Below are 22,669 nucleotides of genomic sequence, written 5' to 3'. Positions count from 1 at the left end.
GCAAAGTCTTTCAAACTCCTTTTGTACCTCTCAAGTTTTATGACATTCACTCGTCTTTAACACGCCATTATGATCATTTAAAGATTCTTTTTAGAGGGGCTTATTGGCTAAAATTTTCCTGTTGTTTCCTAAAATTTGCTGTTGCTTTTCCAAACGCACGGGGTAACACCTTAAGTTCAGATGTCTGAAATCCAAAGACCCATCTGCAGTTGTTACATGCATGCATTTAACAAGTATGCCTGTGTATCTGTGTTGTAGGAAACATACCCTATAGAAGTTGGTTTGCTTGGAAACATCTGACTGCCATCTGGTTGATTTAACCATGAATGAAGTGACCCCTTGTACAGAAAGATGGCTCAAGTCTGCTCAATGCCCATCATCATTTTTACAATTTCCTCTATTAGATTGCCACGCCACCGGTTCCCATTCTCAGCTTGCTGGACAAAAGAATAAACTCCATATTTTATTCATGGATCTTTTCTGTATCAGTGTTCCCAACCCAGCCATTGAATTCCTCTCATCCTACAAGCCATGTGCTGCACTTCTCTTCTGTGTACAAGAGGCCACATTACAGTGCTTACTTACCCTCCATCACAAAACCTGATGTGGCTAATTTTTACCAATATCACAGAACTATGCAGGGAAAGAATTCAGCTGCAGTGCAGGGATTACTTGCTAGAATTTTATTATTTCACCATTGGCAAAGTGCATGAAACTATAAAGTGCTTTTAAGCATTAGAAAATTGTATTATTGGGCAAACCAAAAGGTTTATTGCACTGTTTGACATTTTAAAACCTTGATTACTTTACCAGGACCCTCTATGAATGCAAATTATTAGTAAAAATCTGTGATGGATGTTGATAGGTGTTTTGCTGTATGTTGTGTGTTTGGAGCACCCATCAAATGCAGGGCAGCCAAACCCCCTTGAATTCATCAGAATATGTGGGAGATGCTGTGTGTTGTGCTGCATTTCTTTGAATCCAAAAATGGAGGTGATTTTAGAAAACTAGACAAAGCAGGTAAAATGCTCCCTTCTCATGTAAAATGTTGTGTTTTTAGAACACGGTTGCATGCATTTGAATAGAAAACATAGCATTTTATTATAAATGCCTATGAAAGTTACCTTTTCAGAATCAAAGTGATCCTAGTTTCCTCCTTCCACCTCACAGATTAATTTTTACTGACATGCTGCTGGTTGTGGCTCTGCACTTTCTTTACATCCAATGACAGCAGTACAGTAAAGCCCCTTAAACATGTATGGGTTAATGGGTACAATTCAGTAGAGGGTAAACAATGTAAAGGGAATAGATAGAAAATTTAAGGTCAGATTGTGGGGGACCTAATTTTAAAAGAACAGCTACTATTTAAATTATTTACTGTCAGCACTGTTTTTTATTTTTAATAATTTGTGTAAGGGAACCAATATGTCAGATGATGCATAGAAGTCATATTCAAGCTCCAATTCCACATTTTTTTTTTATAGAAATGTTAACCTAAAGAAGGAAAACATCCTAACTTCCAGTCAATGACACTGAAGTTTTATGTAAAGCCAAAAGTTTTGAATAGAACAGGCAATAGTTAAAAGCACAACATTATTTTTTTATATGGTTGTATCTCCTATCCCAGAGATACAACAAGAAAAGGAAATACCCCAAACAGTTGTTTCTGAATATTTCCACCGGGGCTTTTGTTTTGGGGACAACTGTCAAACTTCCCATTGGTCACAGTACAAACCGAGGAATACACTTCCCCACAGGAATACAGACAGCAATAAAAACTCTAACCCTTTCCCACTCCATCTATAACTAAAAAAAGTCTTTTCATATACTTTGATTCATTCTGTTATCCTGGCTGGAAATGTTTGGAGCTCAGTGTACATAGTTAGGAATATTGAGGGGTGTGAAAGTTTTATTGCTGACATTGTACATCTATTCTACAATAAAAAAACTTCCTGCTCAGCTCACAAAGTTTTTTGCAAAAGTTCTGCTTTACTGCTTCTTGTTAGACAGTAAATTTTATGTTGATTTTGAGGTTTTCTTTGTCCCCGCTGGTAGGTTATACAAAGGTTGTTGGACTTCCTGGTATGAAGGATTTATGTAGAGGAGTTTCCGAGATATTCCAGATACTCAGTAGTGAGATCACTGTACCTAACAATGAGAAAAAGTAAAAATTAAGGACCAACTCAAGAAAAATTTATTATGGATAAACATTTACATGAAAAACAATTTATATGGGTTTAAAGTTTTATCATTCATAGAACACACATATTATTAACTATCAGCTTCTCTTTGCATGACTTTCTTCTGTCAATAGACTACAATTACTTTTTCCTCAATTGTTAAATAAATTACACATGATTTTAGATTGTAGTGTAAGTAAGTTTCTGTTAAAACTTTTGTTTCCGCATATACTCCTCCTTATCCATCGGTTTCACTCTCTGGTTTGCATTGGCTGCCGGTGGCATTGCTACAGATTTCTGCAGCAACTTTGTACTGCCGCTAATGGTCTTTCAGCTACAGATTATTGGGCCCTATTGCTACTTTTTGACAAGGCCCCATCGTTTAGAACATGCTCCTTTACACCTTTATATCATAGTTCTCCCCCCACATTAGGAACCCCTCTTCCAACTCTGGTCCAATCTTCTTAATAAAGCCCCTCAACTTCAAATCAAAGTCCCCACTTTACACCAGAGCTTTCCCCTTTTACAAGTGCCCCAGACTACAGTCAGTGTGAATCCTTGGCAGGTCACCCACAGATATAACTTACCTGACTGCCTAATGTTGTAAATGGAGCCTGCAGAATTGATCACCTATTACTGTGTGCCCCTTTGCTGGGCTCTGACAGATGACATTATCCAGGAAGAGGATGCCAATGGTAGATCTCCTGCTCAGTGTACAGTAAGTGGCCAGACAGTGGTCATGGGGAGGACACACATAAGCACTCTAGGGACCCGATCTAAATTGGGACCTCTGGAACCCTTGGTCCTACACTGTTGCTGGCTGCTTTCCTGCTCTGGAAACCTCTAATAGTGGAGCGATGTGATGAAACAGGACAAGAGATATTTATGCAGAGAATAGTTCCATCTACTCACCCACATCCAGCTCTGACAAATCTGTTATTTAAATATTGAGTTCTTGGTGGTAATTAGTGACACATGGCAGTATATATCTGTGAGAGACCAGGCAGCATATACTATGTGCAATTTTTTTTTTATTAATATGTATGACCCTAAATAAATAATAAACCATAATCTGAAGAAACATGAAACAGAAGCCAAACAGATCCCACCCAGATCACTAATGATAAGTCCAATACAAGTGTTAAACAGCATACTTTTCACAAGATAAAAAAGTGTATTTAATAAAAAGAATGATTGAGAACAGATTTTATTACGAGAGTCAACACTTTGTAGACACTAAACCTAATTTTTTAGCGTTTTCAGTTTATATGCAAACTGAGCTCATATCACAAATTACAATCTGGCTGGGGACACTTTCAGAGAAAAATGTACTTGTTAATCAATATAAACATTTTGCCTTAAAATTAAATAGCAGTCACAGTTTTCTGCTGCGTGGCTTTAATTTTCATCCTACTTTTCATCTCCGGCGCCTGAATAACCTGCTTAATAAATAAAACTTCTTTACATAAGTCTGTTACCTGTTGCATAAACATAATTTCCAGTTTTTCTCCAACCAAACTCTATGTAAGCTCCAAGTCAGTCTGATTGGAGGTAGGAACCCTAATGGAGACCAATCTGGACTGGGAAATTGCCACTTAGGCTGAGTCAGAAAGTGAATGTGCCAGGGCAGGAGCAAATAGAAGTTACAGTGATGTATGGGGTATTGCATCAACTTGTACTCAGAGAGAGAAAATGTTAATTTTTTTATCATTTGCAATATGAACCTGCCTCTATGTCTGTAATAATAATGGTCAATGTGTGTCATGATTCAGGCCCATCCTCTCTTGGCTATGGCTACTCATTGCAAACCTTTTAGAGGTCCTCTAAGAAACCCGCTAAAAAACCTACCAGTAACTCTTTTAAACTTGGGCTAGAGGATCTGAAATTTAGTTCATTTTCTGTGTTTAGTGCAGTGGATAACATTTGCAGTCCGGTGAATGATTTTACTTGTTCTTCTCTCTTGTTCTTTAATAGATTTCTCATCATTGTCCATTAAATGTATTTTAAGTGCAAATAAGACTATAAAATCATGCCAAATTCAAACTATGATTACAATCAATTCATGTATCAAAATAATTGCAAAAAAAGTGCAGATGTTTGTATTTAGGGGCATAGAAAGGTAGAACTGCTTGATTATACTAGTACATAAAGAACACATAACACAAAACGAATACAATCTCTAGGATGCAGCGATGATACATTTATGTCATCTGTATGAGCTCTTCCATACCCTAGTAATGTATCAGGAAATATCCTAGAGATAATTGAGTGACGTCACTATTTCCAGATCTTTGTATTGTATGCATTTTTATCCTAAAAGTTGGAAATTATTTCATAACTGTTGGCCCCTAAAGCAAAACCCTATACAGAAATAAGGTACAAACAAATTGCCCACTGAAGAATCAAAAAAAAAAAAAAAAACGTCTCAAAAATTATCTTTAATCCAGGGATTTCACCCACAGTACTTTTTTATTACTTCTAGCTATCCTTAGTCTAATTGCCAGCAGCATTTAGCTTTGAGCCCACGTTTTCCTGGACCCACACTATGGGCCTGATTTATTAAAGCTCAGAGACTGGATAACATAGACTATCATAGAAGAACCTGGGTGATCCAGCAAATCTGGAATGAAAACATTGCCAACAAATATCAAATAAAATCTAATAGCAAATATTATCCAGTCTTGGACAGCTTTAATAAATCAGACCCTATCTTATTACTAGGCAGTAAAAGAGAAAGCAGCACAACCATATACTCATTTCTCCACCACTTTTTTTTCCTATCAGCATGCTCTGTGTCAGCTCATGAGCTGATCAGTGTCACGAGCGGAGAGACATGACCCCTAGGGGGCGCAACGACTTGGATGGAGGTGGTGCGAGCCCTGATAGGGGCCAAGACGCAGAGTCTAGGCCAGGGGTCAGCAAACTTTTTTGGCTACTAGGCCATTTTATGAGGTCAAGAAGGCACACTAGGCCGGACCATCTCTCTCAAGTCCCGCGCTGATGGCTCCGCCCCCCACCACGAACGCCCCTGAAGGGAAATCCCTCTCCTCCTCAATGCATACAGAGGAGAGGGAATGTCCCCTTACCGTGGCGGCGGACGTGTCTCGGTAAATAGGGAAGGGAGGCATAACAAGGAGGCTCAAGAGCCCCGGGATTAGGCCGATGGACCAGGGGGGCATTAGGCCGGAACAGACTACTAGCTAGGCCTGATCTGGCCTAAAGGCCAGAGTTTGCTGACCTCTGGTCTAAGCAGTAACCAGGTCTTCTCCAGAGCCTCTGATGGTGAGGATGTTGCGCCTCTGGTTACTGCCAGGTTGCAGTCCTTGGGCACACCAAGGTGGGAGACTCACAATACCAAATCACAAAGCAGAAGAATAGTCGAGGAAAGCTGGGGTCGAGGCAGGCAGCAAGCAAGAGAAGTCAGGTCACAGGCCAGGGATCCAGGAGATATGCACCAGTGACACAGGGAACACAGGAGACACTGGAGGCAACAGAAGGCACAGGTGACTCAGGGATATCCACATACAGACAGGACAACGAGGGGTTAATGCAGGAACTAGACGGACGGAGCACAGAACTAGAGGCTCGGCACAATGGAGACACGTTGCACGAACACTAAGTGCAGTGTGTGAGCTAGCTAAATAGCCAGGGCTGGTCAAGAGGCTATTTTCTGATTGGACGGAACTGATAAAGCCTGTAAACAGAGGCACGCCCAGCATCAGAACTGCCCGCATGCGCAGGAGAGAGCCGTCTGCGCTTTAGTGAAGAAGAGGTAAGTGTGACAATCGGCTTCTTATACAGCTTCTTCCTCCAGCTCTGCTGTACCAGGACGGCTGATCACAGGTATCATTCAAGTACTAAAATTAATTTAATATTCTATTAGGGATTACAGTGTTGTATTCATTAGGATTAATTTATTTTGTATTTGCTTTGAGTTAAGTTTTAAAGAAAAAAGAAATATTGCAATTTCCTCATCAAATGAATATTTCAGTCCCCTCAGCCATATCCCCATCATTGGCTGGAGTCTTGTCTTCTTCTGTTCTGAGGATACCAGTGTCTAATGGCTGCTGGTTGCAGCTTGCGGGTGTAATTGCAGACACTTTGTCTTTTTAGTTCAATAAATTTCCCCTCAAGCAAGATTGTTTGATTTCTTGTTCTGTGGAAAACATTGCAATACAGAATACCTTTTCAAGCCTTGTGACTTTACAGGCAATCATACACATTCCTCTGCAATGCTCTAGACTGTAATGAAGGAGGAGCGAGGTGATCATACAAGTAGGGTCATGGGGAGCACAGTGCAGCGAGAACCTTGTAGGGGGCCACTCATAAGAGCCCCAGTGGAGAGCCTGGATTAGGATTCACAAGAGGCAATTCTGACTGCACTTCATTTTATAACTAGAGGTTGAAGACCTGGAAAGAGACAACCGATTCTAAGGTGCCATTAATTTATTTGATCACCTGCAGAACCTGGCAAAATGTCCATACACTCCTCTGTAGAGATGAATTCTCATAAATAGGCCAAGTCACAAAGCCCTCACTCTACTACACTGCCCCTTTTTATCTTTGTCAGGTAGGTCCATACAACAAAATAACAGGCATTCAAGGAATCATAGGTAATTATCTTTCCCCAGATAGATTACATTTTTAGGAAAACTATATCCCTCACAACTTGTTTGTAATCAGAACCTGGGCACAAGACATAAGCATATCTTTGGAGGATAGGCAGATGACTTCCTTCTAACCATATGAACAGTTTAAACTTTTTAAGCCTTTTCCAAGCTGCATCCACCTGCTTCAAGCTGCTTTTGTATTCCCATGAACCTGTATTTGGAGATAGATAACCCTGATAACCTGTATTTGGAGATAAGTAGTTCTTATGCAAACATGATACTGTCAATTTTGATGTTATGTCAGGAAAGATGTACATTATGATGGATATTCAGAAATAGGAATACTTTGATGGGTAAAACAATAACATATATGTATGGTAAGCATATACAGCTAATTTTTCCTAAAGTTTTATCATAGATCAACAACAAGCAAAAAGCAGCGCTTGTATCGAACACATTACCCCAGGCATGGATGAACGATGGAAATATTTATTTTGTCACCTACACTGATGTACGAGTATTGTGATGAAGAAATCCATAAAACTTTGAGCAGCATGCTGTTTGCTTTATAGGCAGAAATACAATGGCAGGGAACGGAGATGGCCACAGGGTATTTGTGTTACAGAGAATCAGGCAGACCTTCCCAGTAGTTCCTTTTACAGAGTTTATTACAAATATCTCAGGGCATCAAGACTAAGTAAAAATAAAGGATTCTACACAACAAGTATATGATATGAGTTGTCTGGTGATGCTGCTCTCATTCTTCTTCCATAATCACTAATGACATTCAATATTTACATGAGGTATATGATCTTGTTTGGAGGAACATGAGCAGACAAATTATAATTATTTTTAGGTCCTAACCACATAGCGCATTTCAGCAATATAAATTATTCTAAGACATAATCAATAATACAAATTTTTTTCCAATCAAGCATATTTGAATTCCAAAATACTCCAATAAATTTACTTAAATGTTATGTGGAAATTATTAGTAGTTGACCTTTTAATATACCAGTGGTGGTGTAATGTAAAGAAAAGGTCCTCAGCATACTTCTTACTTTATCTAAGTTATTCTACAATTAAACACAAGTATAGAGGGGGGGATAAACATACATGCTTTGGGGGGAACTTGATAAGTTTCTATCACTAGTAAACACTATTCAGCTGTTTGGGGTTCTTGTCTACAACTGGTATTATAAGGTTGCTCCTTGTGCCTTTCCCTTGTGTGCTGATCCTCTTGGATTATGCAAACCTATATTAGCAGAGGTCACAGCCAAAATTATTCAACTCAAGAATGAACTGTTTTCATTCCCCTGAATAGATTATTGTCGTACGTTACACAGGAGTGTTGTGGTTTTAAAACTTTATTATTGACTATATTTTTAATTACCAATGTGTATGTAATAAAACAATAATTATTTTGTATATTGGTAATATTATCTTTTTATTTGTGATTTATGGAAGTTTTTCCATGGTACATGTTGTATAATATTCTCTCAGGATGAGGTACAGCTAATATGTGATTATTTCTATAACTAGTAAAATATCTTACCTCTGGTTCAAACTGAATGCTGTGTTGTCACTGTTGGTTTTGTATTGGTTAATGTAACAGTCTCTGAACCCTGGTTGCTTCCTCCTGACAAGGACCTTTTGGCAGGATTGCTTGGATAGCCAGTTCCACCCTTAAGGCTCAGGGATCCCAGTCCTCCCTTTTGCCTGTTGCGGAGATATTCCTTGTAATTTCTACTTAGCAAAGTGTACAGGAAGGGGTTGATGCAGCTGTTCCCATATGTCAGACAAGTCACCAGATTATTAACATAGATCTCAGTCTGAACAGACAACTTCAAATCCTCATTGCTGTAGAGAGGAACTAGCTGCCATATCCAGAATGGGAGGAAACAAGCCCAGAATGCAAGTACAATAATGAAGATCATCATGATCACTTTTTGCTTTGGAGATCTTGTCAGCTCTTTATTGAGAAGGCTTTTGGTTTGAGATATCCAGTAAGTTCTTGCCAGTTTGGTGTATAAATAGCCAATGATTACGCCAGGGGCCAGGATGCTGGTAGTGAACAGCACTGTAAGATATATCTTGTACTGTTCATCACTCCATGTGGGGGTACATAATTTTCGGATGGTTCCATTGTCTAGTATCCTTTCTTCTTGATGTATCATCAGCATCATGGGTAATGTCAGAAGAAAAGAGAACACCCATATTGCACAAGCCAAACTTTTGCGGTACCTCTTTGACCTTCGAACAGTATTAAAAGGTTTACTCACCGCAATATACCTCTCCGTGCTCATTATCGTTAATATGAAGATGCTGGCATGCATGGTCAGAAGGTCCAGACTCAATAAAACCCTACAACCAACCTCTCCAAAGTACCAGTCCTTCACAAAGCTGTTGTGGACGATAAATGGGATGGTTGAAAGGTATAATAAATCAGCCAATGCCAAATTAAGTATGTGGGTGTACATTGATGTGAATGTTGTCATTGAGATACAAATGACCACTAGAGTGTAAAAGTTGCCAACCACACCGGCAACACACATTAAAGACAGCAGGATTCCAATTATAGACATTCCAATCAAATCATTGTTAGATATTTCTATGAAAGTTCCTTGGTTTGTGATATTGCCCGAAATGTTTCCAAAATGATTATCCATGTAAGTCTGATCCAAAAGATCCATGGTTTCGTATTATCCTGAATATGTGAGACTCCTGCAGGTGATGAATAGACTGCTGTAAAAAACAGAGAAGATCAGATATTCATAATGATATATCCATCAAGTATTTTAAATGCTTACTTGCAATGTGCCAATGTACACAACGCCCTCCCCTGTACATGTTTTAGCCCTCCCTTCTTTTGGGAATGTCTGATTACAGTCTGTGCTGGCCCAGCACCTCCGCCCTCCCTTTACCTGCCTACATTGCTTTTTATGTAGCTGCTGGTAAAAGAAAAAAAATAAAATACTCTACGGAGTCACTTAAGTTGCAGTACTGGGTCTGCTTGGGCTGCTTACATTGCATTCAAGATATTGACTCCTAGCAGCAGTTTCATGGCTTTTAAATGTCTACAAGGATTTTACATGTAAATAACAAATATTATTATTAATCATAATAATAATAATAATAATAATAATAATAATAAATAGTATTTTTATAGCGCCAACATATTTCGCAGTGCAATACATTAAATAGGGGTTCAAATGACAGTTACAAGCAATGAAACAGGAGGAGAGGTCCCTGCTCAGAAGAGCTTACAATCATAAAATCCCTAAATTAACATAAATTCCTATAGAAAGATTATGTTTGAACTAGATGGTCAGGTGCACTACCTTCTTAAAAAGAAACTAAATTTCACAGTGTTATTTTTTAACAATACATTAAATGTGAATACACAAAAATAAAACTTAATGCTAATTAGTATAAAATCATACTCATACAGAACAGAAATGTCAATCTTTACATGTGTACCATTTTGCATCAAAAAACTTTTGAGAACAGAACAAAAACATAAACATATATTTAGGATTTTTTTGTGTGCTAAACTAAATCATTACAAACATAGAATTCTGCATATAAACTTTATTATTTAATGTATTTTAAGTAAATTCTACAGTATAGAAACTACCTGTAGGGAAAAAGTATGAATAAATATATAAAAAGTAACACCTGTAGAATAGAAGAAACAATAAATTTGCCAAACATTCCGTAACTTCTTTAGAGTCCCCAAACTTCCTATTCATAGATGTCAGCATGCCGTTGCTCCCCACATTTTATGTGACAATGACTGGGCCTTTCAATAGATTACTAACAGCTGTTTGTAGAACTCAAATGCCAAAAGTATGGTATCATTGGGTGCAAAATTATATTCATAATCTACATCAAGCCCTACAGGTGTAATTTTAAGTTCTTTTTAAATATTTTTTAAAGTTATATACAGACAGACACACACACACACACACACACACACACACACATATATGTATTATATACTAAATATTACATACATTATATCCCTAATATACTCAGGCACCCTGCAAAATAGTCTGCATTTGCAAAATTCAAAATCAATTCCTAAGAAAATAAATTCTTAAGAAAACATTTACAAACCTTTTTTTTTTTGGTATTGCCTAATTAAATATTATTGTAGTCAGTAATGATCTTATTTCCATGGTACCTCTTGTTTTTCTGCTGAATAAAAAGTTTGCATGAGATTGCACTAAACTACAGATAGCTGAAATACTTTTTATTTTTTTAAACCAACATATTCATAGCATAATTTACTACAGTTTATATTCCCCATTTACTTGTAGAGTAGCCAAGGACTTTTCCTTGCTAGCTGCATTACATATTATAAAATGTGACAAGAGCCAATAAAAAATACAATACGCAGCTAGGTGTAATTTTTAGACAAATGAGCCATAATGCCTTTTACCTACAGCAGCTCTTTTTCTAAAATCAAGTTCAATTAAGGAGAAAATAAAATGGCAATGGTACAAAAGTTTGGAATATTTTCCAAAGTATTTTTCTGGATATATATAATACAAACAGTGGTATTTAGTAAAATGTTGTTTCCAGTTTTAATTATGGTAATTAGCATATGAACATCCTACACCAGATATTTATAGAGCTAGGTAATAATGTGAGCTGCTGTAGGAAAATAGCACACAATACAACACAATGCCGAAAAATAAAACACCAAAATTTAAGTTAAACTAAAAAATTAAACCTTTTGCGCCTAGTTAGAAGCTGATAATCCAAAAGTAACATATTTAAACAATATTGCCCAAGCGACTCACCTGACCAACGTACAAACTGTGTGAATAGGGGTGAAAAAGTATTCAATGGTGAATTATATTCTGGATGAAGCTTTGATTGCCAAGACTGAACCTATCAGTCAAGGTAAAAGGTAGAAAGAATGTGCTATTCATTTTCTTTGGGCTTCTTGGAAAAAAAATAAAACCTTCCTAGGCAGTCTTGTTGGCACCAAGAACTGAGCGCTTCAGCTCACTAACTAGAATTGTTGGTCAATCCATTTGAATGTTATTGGATGGGATAGGGTGTTATGGAGTTTTTTCTTCTTTCCAAATGAATCACTTGCTCTTCTAGAGTGTCTGTCCATGGATCTAATAAGTCACTGTGAAACATTACTGGAATCATCTGTCAGGTTTTGCTCTTTCTTTTTGTGGCTTGTATGTGAATTCTCATATGTTAACATTCCATGCACCCTGCTAATATTGGTATGTCAAACCTCTTTTGCAAGTCTTCCATTCTGCTCACTAATAATATACCTTCGCTCAGCTGCTCTTTATGTTAAAACTGTGTCTTCTTTGTAGTTTACTTTCTGACTGCGGTGGACATTGTACTGTTTTATGCCTATTTTATACTCTACTGATGCGTTATTCTATTTTTTCATACCGTTAAGAAGACTGGTCAGCACAGAGGCAATTACTATCAAAAGATTGTGACTACTGGTACAGCTGTATTGTGCAAATAAAGTTTTTTAACTTTATAAGTATATTACAGGATAAATTTTGTTTTAACACTTTGTTTTAATTTTAAGGCTAACATGAAGTTAGCAATATTTTTGCAGCCATAGAGTATATACACTGGGGTCCCAACCATAATTTTCCAATAGTTTGAAATGAATCATTCTATTGTAAGTAAAATATTCTACAAATGGATTTAAAACATTGGTCGCCAACCTTCAGACCTCACGGACCACTAAATCCACAGAATCCAGACTGCACATGCGAAGGGAGCCGTGTGTCACTCAAAGGAGAAGTAACTTCCTCCCAGAGTGATGTCCTAATGTCAGAACACATCCACTCTCCCTTGGCCCAGTATCGCTCCCTTTACCAGTAATCCCGTATGAACACAACCCACCCACTCTCCTATCATAGGCTCAGACTTGCTACCTAAATATTCTGGGGGGACAAAAGTTATGTTCACAGCTCTGCACTACTGTCCCACCAGAATGTTTAGCAAGAAGGTCTGAGCCTACGATGGGAGAGTGGGCAGATTGTGTACATACGGGATTACTGCTTACTGCTAAATAGAGCAATATTAGGCCAAGGGTATATTTACTTCTTCCACAGTTTATCATTACATCTATTGATATTTTTGTTAAATAAATATTTGAAAGCCACATTTTTGTGTTTTATTCACATTTATCTGTGGGCAGTGTTTGAATAAGGATCTAATGTTTGCCTGGCCAAATACTGACAATTTTTATGAGATATATGCTGTATTTCTTGAAAATGGAGGTTTGCTTCTTCATATCTCTACATCAGGGTACTTGAAAATGGGAATGTCCTTTTAATTGAAAAAAATAAGACAACAAACAAGTCTATGTCCTGGTTTTGATAGGCTGTTTAGTTCTTATAATACATATTTTTATATGGTCTTATTATATTTTGGTTCTTCAATAATACAGTTCTGTATTTTAATACATTTCTATATGTATTTTGTTAATCCAAGCAGTGCAAGTATTTGATATCCTAAATATATGGCCTGGTGTCAGCCTTCAGTTAGCCTGTAGCTAGCATAAAGCGAAGGGACACATGACAGGGTGAGGAGGTGAGACAGGAGAGAGAAAAGAAAAGGGGTTAAAAAATAAAAAAATAAGAAAAAGTGCAGGAAATTCAAATTAAATGCGGGAAAAAGGAAATAAGGGATTGGTTAGAATTTTGTTATGGGAGGGGAGATTAAAGTATAAATAAAGGGGTTGGGGGGGGGCCTGAAGCAGCAAGCATCTCCCACCCCCCCTCCCTGTTTATAATTTGAAACGGAAAGAGAAATTAATGTGTGGATATGAACGGGCATTGTCATGGCAGCAGGTGGGCGTTCTTTCATAAGGTCCATGAAAGGGTTAAAAGTTTTCGGCAGGTTGTGGGTCTCTTGGTTAAGGGTGGCCTTGTACTACACTCTGTTGTCGTGGGGGCTAGGTGTTAGAGGAGGTCATCTGCTGATTGTCCCTGAGGCGGCGTGATAGCGGCTGGGGGCCTGGTTAATGAGCGGAGGTATTTTGGGAATTATAAATAAGATTTGTGTCATGGACTTGTTAAAAAAAAGAAAATTTAGCGTGTTGTGCTGGAAGAGGTTGATTTTGTTATAAATGTTATAAATATATATATATATATATGTCTTTATTGGTTATAAAATGGGCTGCTATGGCCAATTCAATCCAACAAGAAGTCTGGTGTGTTTGTTTAGTTACCTAGGGAAGGTGGTTTGGGGTGGAATTGGGTTGGGTTGGCAGCTCATGGATCAATCCACTCTACCCTAGTCATGTAGTCATTGTACATCACAGTACATCTTGTGCTGACACTGACAGAGTGAGCTCAAGGGAAATGGACTGAACAATGCTAGCCATGGTTCCACCAGGAAAACAGAGTAGAAAAAAAACTGCAGATGAAACATCCAGATTAAAGATTAGTATTGCAACAAAAGCTGTTTTTTGACTATTCTTTTTACTGAAGTTCTGTTGTACCATTTTATATCCTTGAGATATTTTGCAAATAATATAATGTAATATTATCATTATTTTTATACACACATTTAGGTATCAATAAAATTCCCCAAAAAAATCACTGTGCTTCTTTACATCTTTACAAGCTTACTAAAACTAAAAAAAGGTCACATCACCCGATAACTCCGGACTTTAGAGAACAATTAAGGAATGGAGGAGGTCAATTTTTATTTTATTTTTCAATGTAGGTAAACCTGCTGTTGTGTACAAATTAGAAATATATTTATAAGGCAGCACTGGAAATGACAGTAAATCATCCTGAGCATTCATGTAAAGAAAAACTGCAATTAGTACAGTATATGCAGAGTGTCCTTTGTATGGCAATGGCATTAGCTCTCTTCCAGAAAAAGAAAAAATCAGTTTAGTTTAACACAAGCCAATGGCCCTAATTTATTAATGGCTGGAGTGGATACACTTTTAGTGAAGCTGGAATGGACTTCCTAAAAGTAATTCGCTATTTGTTAGAAAATGTTTTCAATCCTGTACCAGTTCCATTCCAGGTTTGCTGGATCACCCAGCTTCACCGATGAAAGTGTATCCTCTCCAGCCTTTAATAGCGTTATTAAATTAGGACCAATATGTCTGGGTGTCACTTTACTGTGACATTTTACTGTTTAGACTACAAGACTGATAAGAGTGAGTGATCTGAAATGGTTCTGCTAGGGGGATAAAATAGTTGATAATTTTACATATATATTCAGGTAAAGCAGCTGGCAGTTTATGTCATATGCCAAAAATGCTGGAATCAATTTTTCTATCAAGGACTCAATTATCTCCCTCATTTTAGCTATATTACATAAAGGTGTCACAAATATATTGTAGGTAACAAGAAGAAGTAGCGGTAGATAGGAAATAATATGCCTGGGAATTAGACAAGATGAACAAAACAGGGTAACCAGTTTCATTTGTCCCTTTTAGAACAAATTGTCATGTATTTGCAAGGTTCCATGTTGTCTAAGCTCATGAGATGTTACTAGATAGATAGATAGATAGATAGATAGATAGATAGATAGATAGAACTTATATCAACTTGATGTTATAGTAAAAAATTCAAAATATCAAATATCAAAATGCAAAGATTTAGTATAACAGTACACATTCAAGATCATCTTCCGAAAGAATTTTATTGATTTTTTTGGCAGAAGAAACATAAAATTTTGAGGCCGTGACAATCAACTTCTATTATTTGGCTCCCAAAGTCGGTTAAATATACCTTCAAAAAGCTTTTTTTCTTTATTTGTTTTAAGTAAAAATATACTTGTTGATTCTGCCAGAAATCATATGAGCTGATAATTCTTAAACTCTACTGATTTTTGTTGACTCTGATCAGTCCCCCCCCCCCTACACACACACACACACACACACACTTATGGAAAAGAGGTGTCTGGTAGTCCTAAAACACATCATATCCTAGAGTCACAACGTTTCTCCTCCAGGTATACAGTACAGGGACTGATCATTGTCACCCTAGGAAAGGAACTGTGGTAATGTTAAGACTACCAGGTGAATATAAAGGATAAAAAGACTTGGCTATGGCACAACATGTACTCATTTTTTGGGGGGTTAGTCACTTCTAAGAGTTATGGACAATTTCATGTCCAATCCAATCTATTCATGTATGCTACAGGTACCTAAATGGGTGTGGTACTATGTTACTTTTGAGTTTTACGGTTACCAATTTTACCGTGGATTGAGAACTATACATTTGATTCTGCATAATATTTGTTTTATTGTTAACCACAAAGCGAACATGTATTGTACAATCTTTTTTCTACCCTGTTTTGTTTTTTTTCTTTTATTTATGTTCTATAGCCCAATAACAACGTTTAATAATTAAAAAAGAAGTTCTATCCAAAGTTTTTATGCAGCACTATCATCCTAATAAAACCCTTAGTTGACCTTCAGCTAACTTGCTCAAATGTCCTTTTTTTTTTTTTTTTAGATCTGGTTTTCATATCTTTTAGCAAAGACAACTTTTCTTCCATTATATATTAGTTCACGTGTGTATTTATTCCATTGTAATGTATGTTAACAAGGTGTTCTATTCAATATCTGCCAAATGTAAAATATACATCTATGTTCTCCTTTTTTTTAAAGCTCAGAACTTTTATGAAAGAATTGCATTGTACAGGAAAGGTTGACTATGTCCTTAAGCATGGTCTTCAGGGTAAGATAAATATTGTGCCAGGCTGACTTAAACATCTGTCCACATTCCTCTGTGATAGAGATAATAAATATATTTTTATATTATTTTTTCATTCTAAAGTGAACTTTTATGACTTATGTTTAGATTTACAGTTACTGTTGGATTCAGTAAATCTTCTCTGTAGTTTTGGAGTTACCCAACTGCCAGTTTTGGCCTGGCAGAATACTTTAAAGCCCAACTGTGGGATCCAAGCTTTTTCTATCAGTGCTTGTACTCTACCCTCCGGCAGTATTTTACTCTTCCTTTTCTCTGGGATGGCCATCAGTGATGGACTGGTGTGACTGGTGTGACTTCAGCATCAGCATAATTACAGAGTGAATACAGGTATTGATTGACCCCCTAAAGTAGTGGGCTGATGATACCCTACAATACCAATATATTCTAAGTATTCCTGGGTAACAACATTGACTCTGAGCATTTTGTGAAAGACTGAGGACTGTTAAATAGGAATAACAAAAATTTAAGGCAAGAATTGATTAAGCTGGTAGACTTTTAAAATAAGCCTGGAGTAGTAATAACTTGACTGAAAGCGGTGGAGCCAATGGTAATACCAACAGGGCTATTTTGGCCGAGGTTTAGGAATTAGGAACACATGCAACAATCCCTTAGCTATTGAAAAAAGCTACTGTATATCTAAGATGACTGTTGAGGATAGAGGTCCATAATATCAATCCAAAGCTGAACAGACAAACATCCACATACCATAAAAAACTCAGATGATAATTGCAGGATAATTGAAGAGATAATGGTATATTGACCATGCACAGCAAAATGTTTTTTTTCAAAGCCCCCTCTTTACTTACCTATCATTCCCCCTCCCTCTTCACTGGCAATCTAAAAACTTGGGTCACAACATCACTTCCCCAGTCAAATGACAGTGCATGGCCATTAAACCCAAGAACTATCACAGTGAGAAGGTCACCTCAAAACCTGTAATTATCGTATTATCATTCTATATTGTAAGTATTGTAGCTGGCTGTGCAAATGGACAGAGAAGCAAGGGAGTGTTAGTGGAGACCACACCAGGTGTTGGGGGACCCTTTGCAGAGACAGTCACATTGCAGTACTTGGGCAAGGTGTCATTGTCTCTTTAAAGTCTGGGTTTTGAAGTTAGTTTTTTCCCATTAACTGGAAATTCTGAATATGTTATAAACATTTAAATGGTAAATGATGATTCTGCTAAGCCTGTAAGGCGGCTTGGGGTGTATTACTCACTTCATTTCCCATGCTGTGAGAAAAGATTGTAAATTTTTTTCCTGTGGTCACTGTGTTATGTTCAGATCCTCATACCATCTGTGAATAGGGAATTAGCCATCTTGATTAATTTTCAGGATGTGGACAACCAGTTAAGCTGGAAAAGTCATGAATGGTTTACGTTTAAAATGGGTTTAGGCAGAATCACTTAAGTCTCACACAAGTGTTACATGTTAATGTAATTCCAAAAGTCTCGTTCAATTTTTATACATTCACATTTTCCATGAAATTAATACCTGGTAGACCTGCTAGAAATGTCCTCATCAGGGACCTCCCAGTTGTTATAATGTGCATGGACAGCATTGGAGAACTAAAGCTCCTTCACTTTTTTATTTGTCTGTCTTCTAAGAGATTAAGAGATTAATCTAAAAGATTGCAAGCTCCTCTGCCTTTGTAATTCTGTTTTACATCTGAGCTCCAAGAAAACTGCTAAATACACAGCTGAAATATATATATTTGGGATCTATTTCACCTGCCAAAAAAATCACATTTCTGTTAATTTATTCCCATGACTTCAGGCTGGCAAGTCTGTACAAGCATAGATGTGAAGAAGTGTCCCAAGAATATTGTTCTTGCATTATCTACTTGTATTTGACATAGAACAGGTCAGCAACAGGTTTGTTTAGGCATCTTGGAAGCCCCATTGTCAGAGCTATTAAAGAGTTCATAGGTGTAGAGCTATTTGGCTGGGATTCCTTAACTCTGAGCTGCTGGGCTGACCTGCTTATAGAACACTGCTCAGCCACTTATGTATGGAGTAAAGGTGCTCACTGGTTTGCAGTAAGGCTAGACATACCCACTAAATAAATGTTGCTATAGACAAAAAAAATGATGATTATCTTGGGCAAAAATGTATAATGTGTAAAGCTATCCCACTGTGGTGGATGACTAAATGACTGACCCAGGCATATATTTTCCTACATGGATGTCTCCCATAGACCTGAACAGCATTGTGTGTACAGAACTTTATTGTTCTATGGTCACTGGAAATAATCACGAAAGATCATGCATGTACATACCTTAAGACAAACTCCTTGTGAACCCATCTCTATCACATAATACTGGGCCTTAACTCAATAATTACATATAAATAATAATATTAATAAAGGATATTTTTGTATAACTGTACAAATTGGCTATCATGTATATCTGAAATACCCGTTTAAAATTATTTCTTGGATTGGGATTTTTCTTGGGGGTATTGGTATACATACTGTACGTGTTGACGTTCCATATCCTTTATTTGATTGGTTACTAATACTTGGTCTTGGACACTAATTCCTGTGTCTCTAGTAGTAATGACTTTTTTCTTGATGGTAAAGGTCATCAATGCAATAGTACTTTGCTCTTAGCCTTGTCTCAGTTTTACTTTAGGCCCAAACATGAAATTGTTCACATTACTTTTACATACTGTTTTCTATTTTCTCAGTTCTTCATATCTTGCTTTCTTTGCTAATCGTGTACAGTGCACTTTCACAGTTAAAGGGACTCTCCATATTTTTGATAGCATGCAAAAATAGCTTAACAATGAATGTGGTCATTTTAATAAATCATTATTTTCATGTCACAGTGAAGGACATTAAAACATGATGGTGATCCATCAATGAAATTTTCAATATAGAAATACAAATGAGCTTCTCGAAGAACGCAAGGGCATACTACTACAGTTTCTGCAACCTGGGCTGGAATTAAAAGTGTGGGATGTATTTGAATGAAAAGCTTTATTTGTCCTTAGGATACAATATAATGAGTTCCCTATTTTTGACTTCCTGAGTAGATGAGTAGATGACATTGATAAAATATAACCCACACAATTAAACAAATCATTACTTTAAAATCTAGTTGAAACTCCTTGTCCACAAAATTTCACAATACAATAAGTTTTCCTGGAATAGGACTGTTAGATTGTAATGTGCCTACTACAATACTTCTATGTTCTCCAGTATGTAAATTTTTTTCAGGTTTGAAAATAAAATAATAAGTAGTGATGAGGATTTTTAATCCTTGTTCATGGACACAAGTCTGCTATCTCTTTTCAAAACAAGTCTATTCTGTAGGGAAGAGCAAAATGTATCAAGCAAGTCCAGCAAAAGTTTGTACAGAAGTAATAAAATGCTGTATACATGCTAGCAATCAATCTAGTACATCTCATTAAAGAGATGGTAGCATAAAATATGTTTTCTCTTTCCCATTGATAGATGCTAATAAAGTGGGACCAAAGGTTCACCTTGAATATTTGGCTTTAGGCAGGTTGTTATTGCAGAAAGGGACAGTTAATGTCCTAATAAGTATGCAATAAGTATTTTTACCTGTCTGATCGCAGCCTAGCTGACAAAATTCACTGAACTGCGGAAGGGGATACCTGGCAATTACAGCTTTTCTTGTGACTGCCAGAACTGAATAAACACCTGCGCACCCATTCAAGAAAAGATCAGGATGCAAATAAAAAGAATGGATAAGATGGTGGCATCTATGACAGAATGAAGACAGGGAAATATTTGACACTTTCCATCCGTCTTAAAAATGGGGAAGGTGAATATCAGGAGTGGTTTTCTAACTTATATAAGCATATATTTTTGTTGCCTAGCCTGGTTTAAGTAATTCAAATATTAAGGAAAGGGTAAGGGACAGATAGGCTTTTGATAGGCATAGGTAACCAATAAAAATTTTTAGTATTTAAAAAAAAAAAAAGTACTTAATATTTTTCTGTCATTAGCTGCCTGTGGAAAGTTCGATATTTACCATTCCTTATTCATCAACTAGCGACCTATGTATCAATTGTCATAAACTAACCAGTGACGTAAGTTTTTACCTTTTATGACATGTACTTTATTTAGTCTAATCTATCTACTTTAAATTAACACTAAAACACCATTTTTTAACAGCACATGGGCGACTGTGGATATTCTAAGCCATTACACTAACGCCTCATCCAATCTGGCAAAGTACCTTTTTATTGAGACTACAAGGTATGTCTAAAAACATTGGAGCTAACCTTTCTATTATTTTGGATTAATAATTCCTCAACTATATTATTATGTTAATCATTTAATGATATTAATACCTTATTTATATAACTTTTCTAGATACTGTATATAGTTTTCTACATCATACTCTTTTGGATTCCCTCTCATATCTTGTTAACCTTACTGTAAGTACTTTATCAATTCCAAAATATGATATTATTAATATTTATATAATAGAGATTTAACTTTCATTTACCCCATTTATGAATATCTTCATCGTATTTATCCTCCAGTTACCAACATCCCTTTCTATACATATCAAAACCTGATTACTATTAACTAATGAGCAGCAGTGTATATCTTTTCTATGTGATGGAAACATACATTTTCATAGTCTCAATGTAAGTATCTTACCATTTTAACCCCTCCAATCATCCCCTGAGGAAGCCTAAGGGCGAAACGCGCTGGGACATGAGACATCCTCATAGTAACTCTGTGTGATACTGTAAACACGGTACAAAATAAGCAACCCCTTATGTTTTGTTTTGAGTATATCATCTTTTTGAATGTATTTAATGCAGTAGGTCTATGTTATCAAAGGACTACATTAATCATTTATAAAAATTTGTTTCTTGGTTACCTATGCCTATCAAAAGTATGTCCCTTACCCTTTCCTTAATATTTAAATTGACTTTCGATCTGCAAGTGCTTCATATTCTGCACCATTGCCTTAAAAATAGCCACCTTATTCACCCTAAAACAATATACCTAAGTGCCAAACAACAGTAGTCAAACTCATTCTGGAGCATCTCTGAAATCTCTCCAAAGGGTAGGTATGCCAAAGACCACATTGCCAATGTCTAAAAAATGTAGACAGGCTATTGCTGGTCTAGGTTTATCTGTAGCACACATACAGCTCAGCGGAAATACATACCAACCACAACAAATGCCTACTTCAAACAACAGTAGACCCCTGGTAATTCAACCTCACCTGGACCATACATGCGAACCTGAGAACATACAGACAGTATAAACTTATAAATAAAGATATCGAACACTCTCTCTTGGGTGTATCTTCATCTATCTCTAGGTATTTGTAGATGATGTTTAAAGTTATGTTAATTTGAGTCTGTTGAACTGAAGCTGTTTAACCAATTCACTGTTTTATCGCACTCATTTTGTTATTTCCTATTATTTGTTCGCCCACCTAATCACTGATATTGAAATTGCTTCCAAGGTTTGGCATCTAAAAAACTATCTGCTTAATATCTTAAAAATGTAATTGTAATAATTCAAAGTGTCAATCTACAGAAGTGTCCATTTGGAAATATAGTAGGCCTCCTAACTAAAATTGACATTCCCATTTTCTGAAAGAAGGATGTCCTTGCATTTTGATATGTGAGTGAATTTGAACCAGCGTTCTTCTGCAGGCCAATAATAGTCAGCAGTTTAAAACTTGTTTTCCATGCAAAAACTCTAGGCTGAAAAGCTGACATATACTTTCCTTCCAGAATTTATTTGGACTTGAAAAGTGATGTACAAGAAATATATATTTCAACAATTTTTTTTATATTTCCAAGTAAAATAAGGGTATGTCTGGACATACATGTAACATTTTTAAACTTTAGATTTACATACTTTCCAATATTTATTCTATGCAAAGAAGCAAAATTTGTCCAACATTTTATTTCAACATTTTGTGAATTGTATCTACTGTTTGCTATGCTTAATGAAAAGGTTTATCATATTATGTATGGAGTTGTCAACTTTCAGTAAACTTGTTTTTTTAAAGGTCTTGCTAGCCCCTTTACTTAATTAATTTGATGTTGATTACGGTTTCTGTAATTGAACAGTTGGGAGGCAAAAAGGGATGACACAGACAATGTGACTGATAAACCCATAATTAAACTGCA

The 22,669-nt window shown here is 36.5% G+C and overlaps 1 protein-coding gene across 1 annotated transcript; it reads right to left on the bottom strand.

Annotated features, from left to right (window-relative positions):
• Positions 1-8,352: 8,352 nt before the first annotated feature.
• Positions 8,353-9,483, bottom strand: LOC140340224 (urotensin-2 receptor-like). The gene has a single exon (XM_072425279.1). The coding sequence runs from the start codon at positions 9,481-9,483 to the stop codon at positions 8,353-8,355; it is 1,131 nt and encodes a 376-aa protein (XP_072281380.1).
• Positions 9,484-22,669: the final 13,186 nt, after the last annotated feature.

Source organism: Pyxicephalus adspersus, chromosome 11 (genome assembly GCF_032062135.1).
Source record: "Pyxicephalus adspersus chromosome 11, UCB_Pads_2.0, whole genome shotgun sequence".
Classification (NCBI taxonomy): domain Eukaryota; kingdom Metazoa; phylum Chordata; class Amphibia; order Anura; family Pyxicephalidae; genus Pyxicephalus; species Pyxicephalus adspersus.
The sequence above is the reverse complement of the archived record's forward strand: the minus strand, read 5'-3'. Positions and strand labels throughout refer to the sequence as shown.

Bases quoted from the DNA above. Each gene is read 5' to 3' on its own strand.
- LOC140340224 (XM_072425279.1), bottom strand. From the start codon at position 9,483: ATGGATCTTTTGGATCAGACTTACATGGATAATCATTTTGGAAACATT.